The sequence below is a fragment of the Aspergillus steynii genome (assembly GCF_002849105.1).
Source record: "Aspergillus steynii IBT 23096 chromosome Unknown P170scaffold_5, whole genome shotgun sequence".
NCBI classification, from domain to species: Eukaryota; Fungi; Ascomycota; class Eurotiomycetes; order Eurotiales; family Aspergillaceae; genus Aspergillus; species Aspergillus steynii.
This window is the reverse complement of record NW_020194402.1, coordinates 1,149,652-1,167,351: the sequence shown is the minus strand read 5'-3', so window position 1 is coordinate 1,167,351 and position 17,700 is coordinate 1,149,652. Positions and strand designations below refer to the sequence as shown.

General features: G+C 26.1%; 2 protein-coding genes across 2 annotated transcripts; both read left to right on the top strand.

Annotated features, from left to right (window-relative positions):
- Nucleotides 1-15,942: 15,942 nt before the first annotated feature.
- Nucleotides 15,943-16,546, top strand: P170DRAFT_437579 (uncharacterized protein; the record flags this gene model as incomplete). The annotated part of the gene is made up of 1 exon (XM_024849400.1): nucleotides 15,943-16,546. Exon 1 carries the CDS (start codon nucleotides 16,186-16,188, stop codon nucleotides 16,543-16,545), a length of 360 nt encoding a protein of 119 aa, XP_024703155.1. The 5' UTR covers nucleotides 15,943-16,185.
- Nucleotides 16,412-17,238, top strand: P170DRAFT_465391 (uncharacterized protein; the record flags this gene model as incomplete). The annotated part of the gene is made up of 3 exons (XM_024852320.1): nucleotides 16,412-16,548; nucleotides 16,615-16,876; nucleotides 16,948-17,238. Exons 2-3 carry the CDS (start codon nucleotides 16,844-16,846, stop codon nucleotides 17,236-17,238), a joined length of 324 nt encoding a protein of 107 aa, XP_024703154.1. The 5' UTR covers nucleotides 16,412-16,548; nucleotides 16,615-16,843.
- Nucleotides 17,239-17,700: the final 462 nt, after the last annotated feature.

The window sequence follows — 17,700 nt, the reverse complement described above, 5'->3', positions numbered from 1 at the left end:
ATGAGGTGCTCAGGGATCTTTATAGCTAGATAATTTGAAATTTGTTAGTTATAGAGGGTCTAACTGGAGATTAATACTTACTTATTGTGTTATCAGTTTATCAATACCTTATTTAGGTGTTATATGACAGGTGCCACCTTTAAGATGGGTCTTCATAGGTGATATTCCTCCTTTTCGCATATGAGGATGAGTAAGTACTGCAAAGCAGTATTTACATATAATCTTTGGCTCTCCTGTTCGCTCATGAGCCACCTGCTCAAACTAATCCTAAACAGAAGATTTCTTTTTGCTCTCCTAATATATATATGTATTTATTTCCTTTTTTGCACTAAACTCCGTTTGAAGCCACTATTCAGTAAAATCAAGACGAGATTGTTGGATCTTTGGGTCCATATCAAAAAGTATCCAGAATTTTTAAAAATAAAATCCAACACGCTGAAATGAAGAAGGTAATATAACTTATAAATATTATAAAGTGTCAGATAGAGAGATAGAGGTTGCAGTTTAATAAGGTGTTAAGAAGAGAAGATCATCTGATTGATAAAACCCTGTGTCAGAGAGTTGGTCTGTAAAGAAGAAGGTGTATGCTATCTTTACTAATAGTCTGTAAAGGACAGAGAAGAGGACTTGACTTACAGAATTCCGTAGGAAGATTATAAACATAAACGCGACCGTGGGCTTGACATATAGCAAAAGCAAGTATACAGTAGAGTTAAATATCTACTCTAATTAGCTATTAATATCTACTGGTGTGGTTATCTATGGTTAGTTCATGGTTAACCACGAACTAACCACAGATAACCACGGGTAACCACGGGTAACCACAGATAACCATAGGATAACCGCTGAAAACCACAAGTAACCACAGGTAACCACAGATAACTATAGATATTTCTGAATAACCATTAAATAACCACCAATCTATATTTTAAAAATGGGAAGTTCTTTAATATTTTATATAGTAATCTTTTATTAAAAATATTTTAAAAATATAAAAATTTAAGCTCTACAACCCTGGAAAACTAAAAAGTAGTAAATCAGGATTTTAGTAGATTTAGATAATCTATTTTTTCTATACCTAAAAGATGCATCATCTTCTATCTAAGTTAAATATATATTTCCACTTCTTATATTCAAAATTTCTACCACTAAATCCTCAAATCCAGCCGGCAGTAATAACCATAATCTAAAAGTAGTTTTTAATTAGATCTATAAGATAATAATATATCGAAATATCTTAATACTAACTGATTTCAAATAATTTCCAACATAATAGGATAAAATGAAGAGATTGTTACTGTAATAATAAAACAATATGTAAAGATACATTATGCTGGCTTAGTTATCAAACGCATAAAGAAGATAGAGAGACTATATTAGGAAAGATCTGCATGTTTTATGCTAGCGTGGTTAACCATTGGTTAACCACACAGTGGTTTTGGTTAACCACAAAATTTGTGGTTAGGTGGTGGTTAGTAAAACACTAACCAAGACCACAATTTTGTGGTGGTGGTTATCAAAATGCTAACCAAGACCAAGACCATGCCGCAGTCTAATTATATATCAAAAATAATTAATCTTTTAATTCGTTGATTTTCGATTGATAATTTTAATTATATAGTAAAATAATATCATTTATATAAATTATTAAAATTATATAATTATTTATAAATAGGCAGGGATCTTCAGGCACTGATTTTAGGCCTAATTTTTATAAAATATTCCCTATTTTGTATTACTATAGTAATAAGGATCAGTATAGTTTATATAAAGCTTATTTTAGCTTAAAAACCTTATTTTATTAACTGAATCCAGGAGGCAGTAAAACATGAATTAATTTATCTAATTTATTATTTAGAAATATATTTACTATATCCTATTAAGCTGTTTTAAGATTAAAAGTAGTAATTAAGGCTATAATAATCCTAAATATTCGTGTGGCTAGGATAATAGCCCTAGAATCAAGATTATTAATCGGTTGAAGGTCTCTATAAACATATATTTTTATTTTAAATTTTAATAATTAATCTTAATTAGTAAATTTATATTTTTATACCCATTTTAATAGTAGGATCTTTTAAATTAAATTATCTGTTTTAGGAATAGCTTCCCAGGTGTTTATTTTAGTTAATTAATTATATTTAATTTTATATATATTTAGCCATTTATCTTAAAAGGGCAAATTCATTATTTTATTCTAATTAGTTAGCTTAATAGATAAATCATTTCGATATAATTTATTATTACTAATTTAAGCTAATACAAAATTTTAAAATATTTTTAAAAGTCCTAGGTCAGGTGATTCTAATCTATTTCTTTTTAAAGATAGTAGTTTATAAAAATTGTTATAATTATCAAAATTAAATAGTAAATTATTAATAATAACTTCGGGTAATTAAGAATATGGGATAAGGGGTTAGTTTCCTAAAATCTTATTACTTTAAGTATTTAATTAAATTAAATTATTTTAATTATTTAATTTAATAATTCGATTTTTATATTCAGATTTATAATAAATAGGATTATATTTACTAGATAGTTCTAATTCATCTTATTTAAGTTTAGAATAAATATTATTAATAATTTTATTCTTAGTAAACCCTAATTTAGTGGTTTTAGGTAAATTAATTGAAATTAAAAAGATTAAATTATTAATTTCTTTAAAACTAAGCAGTTCGGGGTTTTCTAATCTAATTAAGTCTAGTTTAAATATTTGAATATTTTATTTATTTTTATAGACCTTTGTTTTATTAAAGATGTAGTTATATATTAAAATAATCTTATTTTAACCGGGTATCTATATTTTCCATATATTTAGGGTAATGTACCCTATCAGGTATCTAATTAAAGCTCTCGGTTTAAGCTTACTAAGCCTAGGGATATTTAAAATCCTTATATAGGCTCGGCAACTATATTATTTTAGGTTAGAGAGGTTTAGCAGTAGTATTATATATAATAAAGGCTAATCAAGATGTTTGAATAAGGTTTCATGCGGGATACTCCACTTTAGTAAATAAATAGGAGTATGATTTAAAATATATATTGCTATATTTAATAATTCTGGCTATAAATATAGCAGTAATCCTAAATTAATAAATAAAATCTGTATTTTTTATATGATTAAAATACCTAAATATTTTGTAAATAGGTTCTGCTCTAATTATTTAATTAGACTAGTACTACAGATTACCTCTTCAGATCTTATATAATCATAGAAATAAACTAGATTTTTATCTTAATCTGAATAAAATCATTTAATAGTCATGTGATATTAATATTTAATAAATTAAATTATTTTAATAATTAAATTACTCATATAATCTTTTAATAAAATTACCTTAATTATATAAAATTTTAAATAAGGGCAATATATATAGCTAATATATTATTTTTAGTAGATTCCCTAATTTAAATAAATAAGGTCCTAATAAATAGTTTTAAATAGTTTAGTCCCTAATTAAATTAGAATTTAAGAAATTTAATATTTTAAAATTAATAATTAATAAATCAGGTAATAATCTTTAGTTTTAGTTAATTTATTATTAATTTTTATTCTATTAACTACTGAATTAAGATGTTTTAGAGCTTTAAAACTTGGGTGTCCTAATCTTGAATACCATAGTTCAGCTATTCTATAGGAAATAACTAGTTTATTTAAATTTCTTGCTAAATAGGCCTTTAATTTATTTACTTTAGTATTTAGTAATAAATTCTGTAATAAATTCAGATAATAAATATAATTATCTTCAGGAATTAATTTAGGTAACTATTAAATTTAATTAGTAGTATTCTATTTAATTAAATAAATACCTGTAATCTCAAGGATTTCATAAATCAGGCAGTAATTAGGGCTTTCTAGGCATATAGCCCTAAAATTAAGGTAAATACCTGATTATCTTGCTTTTGAGGCAGATAGAATATTAATATAAAATTATAGAATATAGGCGCAATAATATAATTTAAATAATATTTTATCTTTATAGGGGTTTAAAGGTTTTAAATTAACTATTCTAAAATCTTTAATTAATATCTGCGTATTCCCTATAAAGATTAACATAGGTGATTTATAAAAATCACTAAATAATAATTAATTATTATAGATATAGGTATCTATAGCAGTATCGAACGCCTAATTAGGACTAGTGTATTTTTCTTGTCTTATTGAAGTTAAAGCTATTATAATTAAATTAGTTAAAAATTCATTATTTTAATTTATTACTTGATTTATTAATTTTAAGCGATTTTTTACGGCTTTAAATATTATATAAAATTTAGGGTTTCTAAAGGCTCTATTAAATTATTAAATAGCCTTAAGATTATATAACTAATTTTCTGGTTTCTTTAATAAATTATTAATATAGAAACATTGGTCAAATTTATGGTGGCCTTTATTAGGGTCTGATTAATAAGAGTAATTTTATTCCTTTTTAGGAGTTCTAAGGTTAAACCTAGGGCTTAAGATATTTTTTAAGGCATCTTCTTTAAAGGTTGTCTGAGCGATTCGGCTTGGTTAGTTCGAATATTTAAATATTAGGAATATTTTTACGTGATCTCTGAATCACTTAGTTATATTAAAAAATAATAGTATTTTATTACATAATTTAATTTTATTATTTAATTTTTTGTTTTAATAATTTATAAATATTAAATAAGACCTATAAATAGCTTTAATAAAGTTATATTAAACTTAGTGTGGATTATTTACTTTACTTATTTTAAGTGATTTTACTTTAGTATAAACGTTTTCCTATAATAAAATATATAAATTAATTAAATATTTATTCTGGAGATTTTTAAGCATATGATATTACTTAATAATATCACATTTTTTTGATTTATTGGTAGGAGCTAGTTTCATTTAAAGGATCTACAGCACGTGATATAGGGTTTCTTTGTCAGATACTAAAACCCTATTAGCTGATAATATTAAGTTCTTAATTGTCACGGTGCAGACCTGAAGGCACCGCCAAGCCCATCAGAACCAGATGGAACCGCTAAGCCGGAAGAACCTGTCCCTGATCCTGAGCCCCTGACTGCTTAAAAGCCTGAATACTAGAGATCTTATTATAGCTTCTTAAGCTATATTTTGTCTATTATCCTGTATATAATATAACTATAATAATAATTAAAGACCTTATAAACCTAGCCCGCCTAATCTAGCCAGACTGTCTGCCCTACCTGTCTTTATTATATTAACTCTACTAACCCGCCAGCCTGTACCTTAATATTATATAGCTTTTATTTATAAAGCTAGTATTTGTTTAATATACCTAAAATTCTGAAGCCCTTATTTTTTTCTCAGGATCTTAAACTATTTGCTTAGTATATTATTAAATATACTAAGGAATAATATACTTATTATAACCAGATTTATATATTTATAGTAAATATTAATACTAACTAAGAATATTTTTACTAAGAAGTCTTCTGCCTCTAACAGGATATAAATATTATTATATAAATTATTATTTTTTAAGCAGATTATAAAAAAAGCTTAAATCTTAAATTTATTTAGGCCTTAGCTAATAAAAATATAGTAATCTAAAAATAAAACCGCGTGATCTAGACTATTATATCTGTAGTTAATATCCTAGACCAGACCTCTAAATCTGCTGCTAAAAAATCTTTAATTATTTTAGTAAAAATATTTATATTAATTAATCCTGGATTTTTTACTTTTATCTGTTTTTCTAAATAATTACCTGACCCTAATAAATTTAAAAATATTAGATTAAATTTTTACTACTTTATTTTTTAGATTAAAAAAAAAATAATTATAAATTATAATTACTTCCTGACCCCTTAGGCTTATATAGCCTATATTTTTAATTACTTAAAAAAACTTTTTTATATTTAAGTTCTCCTATATATTAGAGACAGAGTTTATTAGCTGGAAGACTATATTAAGATCTTAGAAATACTTAATTATATTTATAAAAACCTAAATTATATTTATAATACCTGGAATATTTTATATAATTTAAAATAAAAAAATTAAAAGTTTTTTATTTTTTTTGCTGAATTCTAATAACTAGTTATAGAGGAGGAAATAACTAAAAACAATTTTTTTATTTTTCTTAAGAAAGCTATTAACTAAAAAATAAAAATTATATTAATATATTAAGACCTGCCTACTAAAAATTATATTAATTTTATTATTTTTTTATAAAAGTTAGAAAACTATTATATTTAATATTTTTATAATTAACCCTAGAAATCTGCCCTGATTTTAACTAGTGTCAATTGGGGTCACCTGACATCACCTGATTCATCAGAATCACCTGATCTCGCCCCACAACCGAAATTATTCAAAATTCACTACGACTTTACTCTCACTTTATTAAACTCTCACTTCCACCACTAAATTATATGGGAAAAGTGAGGTGAAACTGAGCTTAATATAAGCAGAAAATAAAAAAAAAAATTTCTAAAGAATTTCCTATTTTAGACTAGCTTATCTTCCTCTTTAAGAAATCACCGGTTATTAGAATCCTATGGAAGTCAGAAAACATAAGTTAATAAATTTCTTATTTAGGAAATTAAAAGTTTGTTTCAACCACTGTAGTTAATGGTTTTGTCCAGATGATTAATACAAAGGGTCCAGAATATCTTGCCTATTTATTTTATAAGCTATAAAGTAAATATTACTACCCTGGTCATTCTGATATTATTTAAATAATTTTATTATAATTTATATATTAAATCTTGATTGTTCTAATTATTCTGATTATGAAATCTTAATTATTTAATTATCTAAATTAATCTAATAATAATCTATGAGGTTAATCTTAAAGGCCTAAATTAATAATATGACTTACAAGTAAAGGCCTAAAAGGATCTGATAATTTCATGTTTATAATGTTTGCTTAGGGCCAGATTAAATTAGCCCTAATTCAATTATCTATAAATATGTAGTTAATGACCTGTATTGATTTATTCTTTTTATCAAGTTGATTTACCCACTTAATTTATTCAATTAAATTTCATTCATTCATTCAATCAATTTCACCTATCTACATGTATAGCGAATGGTAGGACCTCTGGTCTATCTATTTCAGATCTAGGTGGTCCAGGTGAACTGTTTACTTCATCTGACTGATCGATTTCCTTTATTCTATCTAGCCATTTGAAATTTCTATTCAACCCACGTGACCTACCTACCCCATCTGACATCAAGACCTTTTACGCGATTATAAATTAGCGCTTTGAGAATATTATTATATAAATAAAGGCTTAGCCTTAATTCTACTTCTGATTAAGAACTTGATATTATTAGCTAATAGCATTTTAATATCTGATAAAGAAATCCCATATCATGTGCTGCAGATCCTTTAAACAAAACTAGCTCCTATTAATGAATCAAGAAAACGCGATATTATTAAATAATATTATATGTTTAAAAATCTGCAGAATAAATATTTAATTAATTTATATATTTTATTATAGGAAAATATTTATACTGACACAAAATCGCTTGAAATAAGCGAAGTGAATGATCTATACTGAGTTTAATATGATTTTATTAAAGCTATCTATAGGTTTTACTTAATATTTATAAATTATTAGAGCAAAAAATTAAATAATAAAATTAAATTACATGATAAAATACTGTTATTTTTTAATATGATTAAGTAATTCAGAGATCACATGAAAATATTCCTAATATTTAAATATTTAAATTAATTAAGCCGAATCGCTTAGGCAACCTTTAAAGGAGATATCTTGGAAAATATCCTAAGCCTTAGGTTTAACCCTAAAACTCCTAAAAAGGAATAAAACTGCCCCTGTTAATCAGACCCTAATAAAGGCCACTATAAATTTGACTAATGTTTCTATATTAATGATTTATTAAAGAAACCAGAAAATTGGTCACGTGATCCTAAGGTTATTTAATAATTTAATAGAGTCTTTAGGAATCCTAAATTTCGTGTAGTGCTTAAAGCTACGAAAAATTACTTGAAATTAATAAATTAAGTAATAAATTAAAATAATAAATTTTTAACTGATTTAATTATAATGGCTTTAAATTTAATAGGATTAATTAAAAAATATACTAGTTTTAATTAGGTGTTTAATACTATGGCAGATACTTATATCTGTAATAATTGATTATTATTTAGTGATTATTATAAATCACCTACATCAATCTTTATAAGAAACACGCAGATATTAATTAAAGGTTTCAAAATAATTAATTTAAAACCTTCAAACCCTTATAAAGATAAAACAATATTTAAATTATATTATTGTGCTTATATTCTATAATTTTATATTAATATTTTATCTGCCTTAAAGGCAAAATAATCAGGTATTTACCTTAATTCTAAGGCTATATGCCTAGAAAGCCCTAATTACTGCCTGATTTGTGAAGTCCTTGAAATTACAGGTATTTATTTAATCAAATGGAGTACTAATAATTATATCTAATAGTTACCTGAATTAGCTCCTGAAGATAATTATATTTATTATCTAAATTTATTACTGAATATTAAAGTAAATAAATTAGAGGCTTATTTAGTAAGAAATTTAAATAAACTAGTCATTTCCTATAGAATAGCTAAACTATAGTATTTAAGATTAGGGCACCCGAGCTCTGAAGCCCTAAAACACCTTAATTTAGTAGTTAATAGAGTGAAAATTAATAATAAATTAACTAAAACTGAAGATTATTACCCGATTTATATAAGGTTGAATACCTTGGTGCCTTAAGGGTAAGGCAGCGTGAAAGCAATTGGCTAGGGATATTAAACATATGGTGTATTCTGCTTAAGGTGTTATTGCTAGGATTCAGGGGAACCCCCGCGAGAACATGTTTTTATCATATGTTTATTAGGCTATAACTAAGCACTTATTCTGACTAAGCATCCTTAGAAAGATCTTATATAAATCCTTATAATTATTCCTTTTTTTTAAAGGCCTTAGTCCCTAAAATACCTTATAAAATTAACTAGTTAATATTATCAAGCTTCGCGAGATTACTCTTCTTGTGAAGGCTGCTGCCTTATAAGATTACTATACTATATAAACCTTTTTCGCGAATATAGTTATTAATTAATCCTTTTTATCCTGCTACGACCCTTTGCCTGGTAGTCTTTAAATACTAATATTTAGTTTATTTTTTTTTTATAATTTTATAAAGAATATTATTTTATAAATTATTTTTTCTTAGATTCACAAGTATTAACTACCTCACGAACTTTTAGTATAGTATAATATAGATAGTTCTTGCAAAAGCATACTCTGCCTAGGATACCCTATTTATAAAATCTATTATAGTTAGTTTTATAATTTTTCGCGAATATATTTTATATATATTATAGATTTATCTTATAAGATTATTCCTCTATCTAGGATATCCTGTTTACAAAATTTATTATAGTTAGCTTTTTAGCCTTCTTGCAAAACTGGCTCTCTTATTATAAAAACTTAACTAATATAATTATCCTAATTTATTCACGAGCTCAGTGTTTATCTAGGATATCCTATTTGCAAAATCTATTATAGTTAGCTTAATTTATCTTTAGTAAATCTTATAAAGTACCTCCGCGAAATATCTGTAAAAATCTTTTATTATTAAAAAAACTTTTTTTAAAAAAAAATAGTTATAAAAAAAAAGATTACTTTAATCTTCTTCCTCGCGGCCTATATAATATTAGCAGCTTGTAAATCTGTTAGACTTAGGTTTATTATTATAAAATTTATTATATTTTATTATAGCTATTTTTATTATCTAGTCTTGTGAGGCCTTTTTTAAATTAAATATTATTATATTATATCTTCTATATTTACTGCTAAACCTCTAACTTTATATTATAAAAAGGTTTTTTTTATAGTTTCTCTTTTTTTTTTTTTCTTTTTTTTAATAACTATTATTTTTAGTAAGTTAATTTTTAAAAGTTAAGTATGCTTTATAAAATATAATATATAAAATTTATTTTATTTTAATTTTATCTTACTTTCTGTATTACAGAAATTTATTTTTTATTTTATTTTTTATATTATAAGACTTTGCTTTTATTTTATTTTTTATATTATAAAACTTTTTATTTTAGGTTAGATTATTAATTTCTAGATTTATTTATGGGCTTCCCGCGTGTAGTAAATTATAATATTATACTTACTGTTAAAGTTCCTTAAAAATATTAGTATTATTATTATATCTCTTTTCTTTATTTTTTAAAAAAATATTTTTCTTCCGAAAGACTTTTTTTTATAGATTATTATTCTTCCCCTGTTTTAAAAATAAGTCTAAAGAGTTTTAGTTTCCGTACTAATATTTATAATCTTTTATAGATAATGTATATCAGCCAGATTAATTTTTAATTTAATTATATAAATAATTTATAGAACTTTTTTAGTTATATTTTTTATATTAGCTGGTCCCTCCGGTATGACAGTTTTTATCTCGTGTATATTATATCGGCCGTGGATAAATATATTTTTTATTATAATTTTTTAATAGCTATCTACTATCTACTGCCTTGTTAAATTATTTTTAATCTAAATTAATTAGTTTAGTTAATTAATTTAATTAGGCTACTTACAGCCCGACTTTCTTGCTAATTTTATATAATTAAATCCGCGCCTTTTTAAAGCCTAGTTAGTAGGGAGACTTAAGATAAAGCCCTGGTACTACTAGTAGATTATATTATATAAAATATAGCCCGTATAATTAAATTATTTATGTAAAGATTATATTTCTTATAAGTATTTATCTTTATCCTTAGTCTTCCTCCCTGGTCAGGCCCGGAGAATCTAACTATTTATAAATAATAATAGATTTAATAACTGGTATAGAGACTCCCCCTATATTAAAAAAAAGCTTTATTTACCTGGTTTACCCTGCGTGCCTAGTATTATAAGAGTTATTTTATGACTTATACTAGGGTATAGCCCTTTATTAGATATAACTGCGGATAATATAATCTTTCCTGGGATATTATATCTTAGAGTCTTTGTATTTCTGGCGGGATTAAATAAAAATATCATAATTACTTATACCGCGGTATTACCTGCTTATTTACAAGTAAATAAGTATTACTGAATAATAGTTATTCTATTATAATATATTATTATATTTTTAATAGTATTTTATTCTTTAAACACGCGAGACAGTTAAGATTTTAATACTAATAAAATAAGCCTGTATTATTAGAATTTTTATTATTTTTCTCTTAGAAAAAAGTTTTTTTTATTTTTTAATATAAGAATAGTTTTTTTTTTATTTATAAACTGTTTATACAGATCTAAATAATATAAGTTTATAATAGATTCTTAGATTATATCTTTCTCACAAGAATATCTCTTCTACTAAACTAAGAATTCTCTTATCTTATTCCAGGTCTTTTCTGCTTGAAGCCTTTCTATATAATATTTCTGGGGTTTTTTATTCTGGTAAGCTATAAAAAATTACTTTGTAGATTTTATTTCTGATATTTTTTAATACTTACGTAATAAGAATATATAAAATATATTATATACTCTAACCCCTGCGGGAAGTTTTAATTAATAAGCTTATTTTCTAATTTTTTTTATTATATATAATAGCCCTGTGCTTAGTTAATTAAGCTTTTTATTTAGCTATAGGCTTTACTAATTCTTTAAAAATAACCAGATTAATTAATTTTTAGTAAATACTTTTGCTTACTTCTTCTGGTTATAGTACTGGGCCTAGTACTCGCGAGTATATTTTAATAATTTTTTAATTATCTTATAAATTCTTTTAATTTATAAGATTTATTTTTATACTAATTCTTTTATTTCTAGATTTTCTTGCGAGACTAGGGTAATTATCCTAAGATATTCCCTAATTAATATATAAAAAAGTAACACCTGGGTTAAGCTTTATTAAATATTATTATATATAAACTTTATAAGGGGAAGATAGTTAACCTAATTATTTTAATTAAAGTTAATATATACCTATAAATATTATTTTAATATATTATTTAACCGCTCTGTCTGGCCATTTATCTAAAAATAATATATAATATTTAACCCCTGCTTAATTTATAAATAATATATAAATTCAGACCAGAAACCCTTCGCGAATACTAATTTATAATTAGTAATTATTTTTACAGGCATACTATAGAGTCTAAAGATTTTATAAATTAGTATTTATATTAACTTTTCCTTGTAAATTATCTTTTTTGCGGAAATAAAATATATTATTTTAGTAAATTGGTTTATAATTACTAATATATAATTAAATGAGACTTGTAAACTATTTATTATAAGCAGGCTCGCGGGAAGATCTATAATAAAGTTTATTATTATTTATTTTTAGATCTTCCCAGGAACCAGCAGTAATTTTAATAGTTTATATTATTTTTTATAAACCTTCCGGCCTCCCTGATATTTTTTATAAATTATATAGTATTTTTTAATAAATACTATTATCTATAGCTAGTAAAATCTCTGTAAGACTAATTTATTAGTTCTTTATAAAATAAAATACCTAGTAAATAAATTATTATAAAGTTTTACTAGGATAGCTAGCCTTAATTCTAAACTATCTAGAATATAAAACTTATTTTTTTAGTATAACTAGTCTCCGCAAGACTTTTATTTTGCTAGTTTACCCTTTTTTTTATTTTTATAATAAGTAAACTTTTCAGGCTTCACAAATCCTTAACAGATCTTTTATATAAAAATATTTATCTAAAATAACTAAAAAGTTTTCTTTAACAGTTCTTCTGAAAGATCTTTTTAATAAAATCTTTTTTTATAAATAACTTTTATAGTCTATACTTATATTTTAGCCTAGTCAGCCGCAGTAGTTTTTTTTATAAAAATTCTTTTTGTAACTACCTGCTTTATTCCTAGATCTAAAAGATTTATAAACTACTAGGGAGCTTTAGTATTAAGCTCCTGTATATTTTTCTAATAGGCAGACTTTTTATAATCAGGTCTTTATAAAAATATATTTACTAGGTTTTTTTTTTCAGATAATATTTTAAAATAAAAGAAAAATTTATAAGCTTTTATACTTATTATACCTATTTTCATAATAGTTCTTTTATAATAAAATAATATAATATATTATAATCTATAAAGATCTTAATAAGGTATTTTATCCTCTCTAGATAATATTTTTATTTCTTAAAATCTTTTATTATTATAAGTAGTTTCTAGTTATAAATCCTGTAATTCTACTCTGCGGGAATTATTTTATAAAAAAAAAAGTAACTAGTCTTTATTAATTATTTTTATTTAACTATAAGAGAATTACACTAATTATATAAATAAATATGTCTGTTTTTATTCGCGAGGGTAAATCCTTATAAAAATAATATATAATTATTATATTCGCGAAAGCTTCCTTCAGATTTCTAAAGCTTTCTCTTATATTTATAATTAAAAAATCTAGACTAGACTTTCTCTCCTTTTTATTTAGGAATTTTTTAGTTATTTTAGTTAGAGCTATAGTTAAACCTGAGAATTATCAGATAAATCTTTGATATTAGTTTATAAATCTAATAAATCTCTAGATATTATAGGCACTTTTTAATATTAGTTAATCTATAATTATCTAGACTCGCGAAATTTTTATTTAGATCTTATCCTAATTAATAATAAATCCTAAGAAGTTTATTTTTATTACTATAAATTTATATTTATTAAGTTTTATATATAGGCCTGTTTTTTATAAAATTCAAAAAATTTTATAGATTTATTTCTTATAATCCTTTAGATCTTATAAGTAAATTATAATATTATTTAGATAAATTATTATAAAATTATTAAGATAATCCTAAAATAGGCTATTAATAAACCCCTGAAATATTATAAGTATATTTATTAAATTAAATAATATTATGAAATACTTAAATAATCTGAATTTTATTTAGAAAGCTGTTTTCCACTTATAGCCCGCGGCTATATAAATCTTATAATAAATATTATAAAAATTAAGCTATATAAACTATAATACTCCGGTTAATATGTTAATACACTTATTAATCTTTAGTAGTGGGTAAGTATTCTTCGCGGATACCTTATTTATATCCTGAAAGTCTATATATATCTATAAATCTTTATTTTTCTTTATTATGAATAATACTGGCGCTCTAATAAATAACTTTAAAGTTTAAATTTATTCCTATTTTAAGTTTTTCTAAAGATATTCTTATAATATTTTATTTTCCACGGGAGACGTCTTATAAATTAGACTAATTTATAATTTAAAATCTTTTACTAAATAAATCTCTAAATTAATATTTTTATAATATAAAAATAGGCCCTCTATAAGATTTTCTAAGAAAACCTCTGCAAAATCTTTTAATTATTCTAAGATATTTTATCCTTCTAGTTCTGCCGTGTTTATCTAATAAATATAGATTATAATTAATTAATTAAATTTATTTTTCTTAAATTCTTTTATCTACTCCTCCGCAGATACTAAAATAATATAAATCTAATCTTTGTGAAAAAGCTCCAGATAATATTTATAAAAATAAATAATAGATTTTTTTTAAATTATTTATAGTATTCCTAAGATTATCTTTAATATACTAGAAGATATTATTATAAACTTTATTTAAATCTTATAATAATCTTATAAATCCTTTAATTTTAAATAAAATTATATAATCCCCTGTAAAAAGATTTTATAGCTATTTACCCTAGCTATCTTAAACTAAATAAATAATTTTTTCTATTCTATCTTCTTTGTAAGATTAAAAAATACCAGATTTGCCTCTACCCTAATATTAATCAATATTTTTATTAAGTCCCTTTTTTTTTATTTAGTTATTATCTTATTCTGTTTTATAAGACTTGAGGGTATTAATTATTTTTATAATTTTATTAATAAAAATTTCGCAAGAAATAATTTTTTTAGTCTTCTTTCCTTATTTATCTATAGTAAACTAATACCTCCCACTAGTAAACCTCAGAATTATACTAATTTTTTTAACTAGTAGTTAAATACTTTGTAGTCTAGTTTACTATAGTTAAAGTACTTAACCTATAATAAATTATTTTATTTTTTTATAAGATCTACTTTTTTATTAGGTAATTTTTTTTATAAGATTCTAAGTAAATCTTTCTATACCTTATTATTCTTTATAAACTCTAAAAACCCCTGTCCCGAATAATTCTAGTCTAGGTTTAGATTTTATAAGCTTAATTACTGGTTTCTCCCAGGTCCCGGTTAGTAGTCCTTTATAAAAAAATACAGGCGTAAGATTAGTAAGATTAACTCTTACTCTAATTTTAGGAATTTAGATTACTTATAAATTTTTTATTTAAGTTCCTGATTAAATATCTTATAAAATAAATAAAATTATAAATAATCTATTTTTTCTGCCTTATCCCTAAGCTCAGACCTAGTCTTCTTCTATCTTTAAAAGTAGGTATAATCACTTTTATTCTCGCGGGATTTAAAATATAATATCTTAGACTAGGTGTTTTATCTATAATTTTCTAGATTATTTAATTAGTTTTCTAAGAATTTATAAAAGCCCTTTTATTCTTATAAATAATAACTATCTAAAGAATCACTTCTCTAAAGATCACTTAATATATAATCTAGATACATAACTGTTATCTTTATTTTATTTTTATTATTTTAATTATTTACTTCCGCGGTTAATTCTTGTCTAATAATAAATATTTAATAAGTAGTATAATCATGTGTCAAGTATTACTTCTTTTTACTAAAAGGCTTAATCTTTAGACTAGAGCCTTTTTTCGCGATAGAAGTAGTTTTTTTTAAGCTTTTTACTCTCTAAGAATTGCGGTTTGCTATTTCGCTGCCTTTTTGGGCGGCACCTGCCGCCGAAAATGGCCGCCTTTCAGCAACATCCCTCCGCCACGCTCCCGCCTGCTTCGACCACGCACCAGCTCACTCACCGCTTCTGCCTCAGGCTGCCATCGTGTGGGCGCTTACATCTTGGTTTCTGAGGGCTCGCTTTACCGTCGCTCTTTACACCCCTACGAGGGCGCCGAAAATGGCCTCCTTCACCCCGCCCGCTGCACTCTGGCCAGTACCCAGCCGCCATAGCTATAAATATCCTCTCCCCAACTGTCTTCCATCCAACATTATCTCCTCTTTCCGACTCAACCACCATCCCAGAGCTCTCCCTCTCCTTGTGCCTCCGTGCTATCTATTCAGTCGTGCATTAAAACGTCTCGAGCCCTTCGGCAGTTCCTTTCCACGGTCGGCATAATCTCCTGACCATGCATCGTCGTCGGAGGCCCAATGTCAGCAACCACCGAATCACCAGCAATTCCTCTTGTACCTCTCCCATCGATACCGACAGTAACAGACCGTTCGAGCCCGACTCCTCTGAGACCGATCTTACCGAGCCGGAGTGTTCCCCTCCAGCTGGTCGATATATTACTAGGAAGAAGTCAAGTCCAAGTACTGGGACAAAACCGTCACAACTAGACACATCGAATGTGGAGCGTGTCCACCACGCCCTATACCAACTTCCAGATAATAACACGGATAAGGACCTGGCCCAGGTACCGGAGGATTACGGCCGATCCAACAATACAAAGAAGCTGAAACTTCAACTGAAAGAGCGTTGGGCTTAGTAGGTGACTAGGATCTTGTTAAAAGATTACAGCAAGGTACTATCAACTAACCGACATGCCTTATCTCAGGTTCTGCCAAATCAAAGCAAAGAAGCCGTCCGCCGATCTAAAATAGGAGGATGCAGAGGACGCACTGCATAAGACATCTCCAAATAACATGCATCGATTTCTTAATTAGTGTCTGAAGCTGGAGTATAGTCCCGATGATCACCGTCAGAAAGGCTATACAAAGGCTAGCGCCCTGGAGGCGGATTGGAAATACTTTCAAATTTACTACACACGGGTTACTAAACATAAGATGAGCAAAGAGATGGATGAGGCAGTTCGCACGGTTTGTTTTTTTTTTTTTTTTTTCGATCCCCCTGTCATCTCAATAAGGCTTGCTCTGACGAGAACAGACAGGGCATAAGGCACTTGATCAACAAGCGTGGCCTTAACAAACAACTGCGGGCAAGTGCCCCAGTATACATCAAAGATATGGTCCCATTCAACGAGACAATCCTTCAAACCCGGGAAAAGCGATTCCACCTGGGGTTTCAGCGGATTATTCTGTGTCTATACAATACTATTAGGCTATTTACTGTCAACCGGAAGCAGGCAATACTTTATCTTCAGTTCAAGCATTTACAATTATCACTCCAGCAAGATCCGCGCGGAGGACCTCCGGTGCCAATAATAGAACTTGAGCCCTAGTTTGTGAAAAGCGTCCTGGGCATGTCGAAGCTGTAAATGCCACCCGATACTATATACCTACCTATCACATGGCTTGTCTGCTTCAATCAGACTAACTGGTTAATTAGAAACACATTCTTGCTACCTGAAATTATCTACAGCATATCACTTGTCTTCAGCCCGCACGTCCTGCTCTTTAGCATATTATTTTACGTCCATGCGTTTGAAGCGCCTCACTTGACCTCGATGGAAGACCTACGGAGGCTACTTGTTAAAGATGGCCGACAGAAAATGCCACTCCCCTTAAAAAAAGAGATAGATAATTACTATATCTTCCCGAAGGTCGATGTGATCTGTGGTCAGCCCCGTATTTTGTAGGAGACGCCTATAAATGGAAACACACTTGACACACAGCTCAAGACATCCAGTGAGATACACGGCTTCCTCAATCATTTTTTCTCTCACCAGTTCTGATACGGAGGA